General features: G+C 36.7%; 1 protein-coding gene across 11 annotated transcripts in view; it reads right to left on the bottom strand.

Moving 5' to 3' along the window:
• Positions 1-351: 351 nt before the first annotated feature.
• LOC134755528 (tight junction protein ZO-3-like) overlaps positions 352-6314 on the bottom strand; it is a 119422-nt gene continuing 113459 nt past the window's right edge. For 8 of the 11 annotated variants that reach the window (XM_063692062.1, XM_063692063.1, XM_063692064.1 and 5 more), the window contains 3 exons: positions 6217-6292; positions 2758-5402; positions 352-1626 (listed from right to left, as the gene is read on the bottom strand). In XM_063692062.1, the coding sequence (XP_063548132.1) occupies positions 1403-1626; positions 2758-5402; positions 6217-6292 (2945 nt within the window). In that variant the 3' untranslated portion in view covers positions 352-1402. Of the gene's footprint in view, positions 1627-2203; positions 2285-2757; positions 5403-6216; positions 6293-6314 lie in introns of all 11 variants that reach the window. The other 3 variants (XR_010129068.1, XM_063692091.1, XM_063692100.1) reach the window with 3 other exon arrangements.

Below are 6314 nucleotides of genomic sequence, written 5' to 3'. Positions count from 1 at the left end.
AACATATCATACTTTAGCAAGAGCAAGCAGAAGCAGAGTGGGGCAAGACGGAGTGGCGGATAAGACGGATTAGCGGCTTCATATGGCGACACGACTGACCAACCAGGATCCCGTTATTGCATGACGATGCGTCGCCATCATGGCAATCAGTTTTAATTATCTAACTAGAGTTCCTAGTAAGTGTTGATTATGAAAGACTGATTACCAAAGATAAAAATAAGAATAACAAAACCTTAAAAAGAATAGCATTTTCAGTTTTATTGGACTTGAAACGTTAAGTACCCCGTCATGCCCCACTCTCCCCTACCTATAAAGGCATACTTGGTGAATGGTGATAAAGTAAAAAAAATTGTAGATATAAAATTTTATTGTAGAGTCAAAGTTAAACTCATCGTTAATAACAAGATAATATACAATACAGGTATTAAGGCGAATATGAAATAACATACGAGTAGCGCTTAAATCCACAACTAAGGTATATTCCTTTAGCAAGTTGCAACGCAATTGAGAGAGACATCATAGAAAGGAAAATGGTAATAAAAGTTACTATTCAGCCCCGTATTATTAATTTGACACAATACAATACACATATTATTATTATTTTCCTTTCCATGATTCACGTTAAAAGCAACAGTCACTTCATTATTTTGAAAAGTCAAAATACGAAAACATTCAATTCGGATAAAACATCCAACATTCCGATACTTCTATTTCTAAATACAGATGCATTACATTAAATAATAACATTACAATATCAACATTATTACATCTACCGTAATAGCTCTAAGTTATGGTAAGGCATCTTATTTAATGATAAATTCTTGATCATAATTTTATTAAAATGTTTCACAATTCCAATCATTGAATTCATTCATTTCATTATCACGAATATTTAGACTTTAATAAACCCTTTTGAAAACTAACGTGAAAAACTATTCTTAATATAACAAGAAGTGTTTCAATCTCGTCTTGCCAGAATATTATCTTTGCAGTGTTCACTTCTAAATTTGTGTTATCAGGGCATATTAATTATTTTATACATAAAATATTTGCATAGCAAGAGCACCACCAATATTACCGTGTCAAATCAAACTCTCAAAGCCTAAAATTAAGAGATTTCCTAATAATTATTTTTACAAAAAATTACTCTTTTTAAGAATGCTTTTTATGCGAATTAAAAATGCAGTCTTATGGCCTAAAAGGTGGGAATTTAGATACAATTTGGAAGAACATTATCTTTGCAAACCCATTTATGTTAGACAACTGGGTCCAATATTGTATAGAAACTTTATAGTGTCATATTTTTCACAATTAACCGTCTAATATATTATTTAGCATTTATTCGCAAAATCGCAAATGAGCTCAAAATATTCACGAGCTTAACAACCCTTTATATCGAGAGCTAAAAATGATCAACTTTGACAGCAACAGTGTTGAGCGTGGTAGTCGCTGGGAGGTGTATCTGGTCCCAGTCGGTGCTGAGGTGCGCCTCGGTGTCGGTGGCCTTGATCGTGAGGCCTAGGGAGGGCACTGCGTTGGCGCAGTGCGGCAGCCGCAGCGTCACCGGCCGCAGAAACACCAGCCCTTGCGGACCGCACATCACTAGTGGGGATAGCATCGCTTCACCTGTTCAGGAAAAGACGTTAAAGTCTTGCAAACATCTTCGAGCTAACCAGGAAAATAAAAGTGTAGAAAAAATAACATCAGTCACATTATAAAGATTACTCAATTCTTTGTCAGTCGTTTGATATTTGTTTTAGTAAATTTTATTTAGGAAATTCAATTGGTAAAACTATTTAGGGTGTATATGGTAGTTCGATAAGTGAATTTGAATTTAGATGTGCCAGAAATTCGAGGAATATGATAAAATCTTTTGAGTGCTAAAAGGTGAATAAGTTGTTTAGTAATTTGTCAACCGTATTAAATAACATCAAAGATAGTAATAATGTACACAGTAACACACAAACACAAATCGCAACACGTTTTATGCATTATTAATATTAAGCATGCCAAGCGATTAAAATGGACAATGGTCACGAACAAAAACACAAACGAAGGTCATAATAGCAAATAATAAAAAATAAGATAAATAAAAAGGATAGATAAAATACAGTAGGTAAAGGAAACAAAAATAATGTTTCATCAGTGAAAATAAGAATGAAATATTTAATGTGTTGATATATAGAATTTTGGTCAAACATACAATCATACGGTTGGTTGAACGTAGCATAGGCGACGTCGTCTCTCCTCAATCTCTAAGTACGAGTGTATTGTGTGGTAGAAGCTGCACAAATAAATGATAATGATATATGACTTACCCGGTTAATACGAGTAGATATATGTACAACGAATATGATATATATACGTGTCTAAAAACAGATAAAAACTATACAAGCAATACTTTATACTATAAATACTTGGTAATTGCTGTACATAAAGAAAGTGCTTTAATTTATGATTATGACTTTATTACATGAAATAAAGCGGCCTAATAATATAGTACGTAATGATAATAAGTGTCAGAAATTAGAGTGTGTTCTATACATAAAGGTCTATTTAGTATCTACAACCCACATGCTTCACAATGTCCATGCAATATATAAACATATTTATTGTTTTGTACATAGCTAGCTAACCAGTGGTACAGTCACAAATCAAATTTGTTGCTCCTCTATTTTCACAATCGTTAATGCCCAATTAGTAAGTGCTTTCTAGATTCTAGACTACAGGCGCGTGCTTCATTACAAAAAGCTTTACCGTTGTCCATATCGATTGGTGGCCCCCCCACGCGCTGGCTCAGCCTCGGGTCTGACACCGTAAAGTAGATCTTTTGCTTGATACCAGGAGCTATAGCTTTAGGCGGGATGATCAGGGAAACTCCCCATTGCCTATCTTCTAATACACCGCCTTCACTGTCAAATATTCCCCAAGTAGTATGCGGACCATCAGGTTCTACTTCCTCTTTACTCTCTGAGGCACTTTCTGACATGGACTCCTGAACCACCGTGTTCTGATTGTTAATGACGGTTGTTTCGTTCTGACTTGCAGACATATTTTCAGAATTTTCTTGGCTGCTCTCAGGACTTTTCTCTACTATCTTTTCGCAGAATTTTACGGATCTGCTAGGTTTTGGAGGTTGATCCTCTAAATCTTGAGACGTGTAAGGGGTACTTTGAGGCTTATTCTCAAAGTTCATACTGCATTCAGAAGCATAATGAGTTTCCATAGACGTTGTCGATTCATAAGGTACAGGAGAGGTAGTTGCTTTTAGAGCATTCGATATGTGTTCGGTCTTCCCATGCAAACGAGGTGAGTATAAAGGTTCGCCTTTGAGTAGGGTAGATTCTATGTTCAGTGACTTTTCCTTCTCTGCGTCAGTTTTTGAATCTGTTAATCTAAGTTTTGAAAAATCTATTTCTTGGAATGTCTCCTTCTCAACGCTGCTTTGTGCTTCTGTCTTTGTTTGATAAATAGGTTCTCGGCGGGATAAATGATTAGCATCACTGAGTTCATACGGGCTACTTCTCGCACTACCTTCTTGGGCTTGTAATACTTCTTTAGTTTCCTGGTGGGATTCGTATATTACACTATCTTTTAGTTCTCTTTTGGAAACATACAAAGGTTCTCTCATTTTAGCTGCATCACTTTCATTTGCTTCCTTCCTGGTTTGATAAATCATTTCCTTTTTAGCTTGATTTCTTTGTTTTATCATTTCCAGTTTTTCTTCTAGTCGAATACCATAAGTAGACTCTTTACTAGCTAACATAGCGGCTTTCTGGGATAAAATTTCTTGTCTTGACACATATGTACACTCTGCTGAAGCTGGTCTAACATCTGGTTTAAACTCAAGACTGTCACTCCTCGTACAATAATTAGATTCCGAGCTGCTAGATTTGATCTCGGATCGAGTTGCATATGGTAATTCAGCCTGCCCTGTTCTTGATAGCATTTCCGTTCTAGACGAATATGGTGGTTCGCTCATACACTTAGCCATAGGTGATACCCTTTCGGGATAATTTACTGGAGTTTGTAATCTTCTGTCAGGCCTCACACTATAGGGATTCTCTGACCATGACGTGCTTGCTGGAGGATCATACGTCCTTCTACCATACAAGGGCTCTTTAGCAGTAAACGACCCATCCATTCTTTGCTTAAGCATTTCTTCCTTAGTATTATAAGGTGATTCTGAAAATCTCTGTCGCAACATGTCTTCTTTAGTAGAATATGGACTTTCAGAAGTCATTCTGTGCCTAAGCATGTGCTCTTTGCTAGAATAAGGAGATTCGCTGTACAAGGAATCTGGTTGCTTAACGATGTCCTGCTTAGTAGCATATGGGTTATCGTTTAGTATTTCACTCCTGGTGGCATAAGGGCTTTCCCTAATGGACTCTGATCGGGTACCATAAGGACTTTCTCTAACAGAATCTGTTCTTGTTCCGTACAAACTCTCTCTTACTGAATCTGTTCTTGTTCCATATGGGCTTTCTTTTACAATATCGTTCCTTGTGCCATAAGGACTCTCTCTGACACATTCAGGTCGTGTTGCATAGGGATTCTCTCTAATGCATTCAGCTCTAGTAGCATAAGGGTCCATAAGGGGCATGCCCAAAGACTGTCGGTTTCCATACGGACTTTCAAAACTCTGATTAATAACTTCAGATCTACTGGCATAGGGGTTTTCGCTTGAGGTATCATACAGAGAAGCATACGTTCTCCTTGGTTTAGGAATAGGATCGTAAACGAGATGTTCTTTGGTTTGGTAAACTGGTTCTAGAGGTAGCGGTTGCGTAGGGTGGAATGGTTCGTGTTTTGTTTGCTGCTGTCTTTGGTAGATGGGATCTATTTTGGTAATCATATTAAAGTTGGGCGACTGGCCGTAAATGCCTCGCCTATTATACTCTATGAGGGAATTTTGTCTACGTAACAGTGGGGTAACTTTCGGTTCCGTTTCTATCTCACACATAGAATTTTGCCGTCTTAAATTTTTAATGACGGGTTTGGCGTCGTAATCTCTAACTGTGCAGATTACGCCATTTCTTTCGTCACAAAATGAGCTTTGTCGTTTTAGGATTGGTTTTAAAACTGGTTTTTCACATGAGGACGAGTTGCTACGCTGCAACATTTGGTTTCTGATTTGCGTATTTCTCATATGCGTATTCAAGTCGCTAAGGTCAGACTTCTCTCGTCTAAGCATCGGCATTTGATGCATCTGATGTCTTGGCTGCAAGTCTGTCTCGCATAATGACTTTTGCCGAGATACTTTTTGGGAATTTTTCGTTTTTGATCGGAATAAATCGAGCACAGCGTTTTTAATAAACGATGGCTTTTTAGACAATTTCTTTTTTGTTTTTGGTGAAAATGATTCGTCGCGCTCCACGCTCGAGTTCATGGCATCGGATGAACTGCGGAAACCCACAACCAATCACCCACTTAGTTACGCTATGATAAGTAATATGGACACTTCAGACACAAACTTAACGTATTAATAAATAGAACTTATGAGATCAGATTAAAACCAATGAAAATCTGAAATGTCCAAATTTAATGGCAATTTTCAAGAAGTGAATTTAGAGATTCCTTAAAAAGCATATTGAAATAAATGCCCCTTGAAGGAATGAAAAAGAAAAGAAAAACAACGAACGAACGATGATAAAATATAATTAATGTCTGCAGGGGAAAGACAGCCAAATGAAAACCAAAGACATCGATGTACAATATAATGAGAAAAACGAAGCAAAAAGAAAGACAAATTACTTCAATATGCTTTTAAATAGAATTTTCAAGTTGCACTAAAATGCAGACACGCACTGCCAATAATAGTTGTCATAACAAACAACTCTAAATACTCTAATATACAATGTTATTACAATTTACAAACTTACCCCAATATAGAGATATGTATATGTTACAAAATATGTATTATGTATATTTATAACCACATACAAGACCGATACTAATACTGTGGCCCGACAAGACATTGTTAGTCGTTTGTGAAGCGATTGGTGTTTGCATGTTAGAGCAAATTGTACAGGGCTGATGTAAACGGGACCGAAAACGGCTAGAAATTCTCGAAGATACTTTTGGAACATGCAAATTATACACAGATATGTAATGAGGTATTCTTTAATGTATTTATTTTAGAGTTTGAATGCATTTGTAAATTAGGGTCTGATTGGTAGTGCAGTGACAAGGTTATACCGTGTGATAAGGTCTTACCTTATATTGTGCATATGTTGAGGCTTCCTATATAGTTCGAAGGCGGATCCGCGTTGTTCTCGACTGCCTGCTAAATCTGGGAAGAGAAATAAAGAGTT

This window comes from Cydia strobilella, chromosome 1 (genome assembly GCF_947568885.1).
Source record: "Cydia strobilella chromosome 1, ilCydStro3.1, whole genome shotgun sequence".
Classification (NCBI taxonomy): Eukaryota; Metazoa; Arthropoda; class Insecta; order Lepidoptera; family Tortricidae; genus Cydia; species Cydia strobilella.
This window is presented reverse-complemented; position numbering and strand designations above follow the sequence as displayed.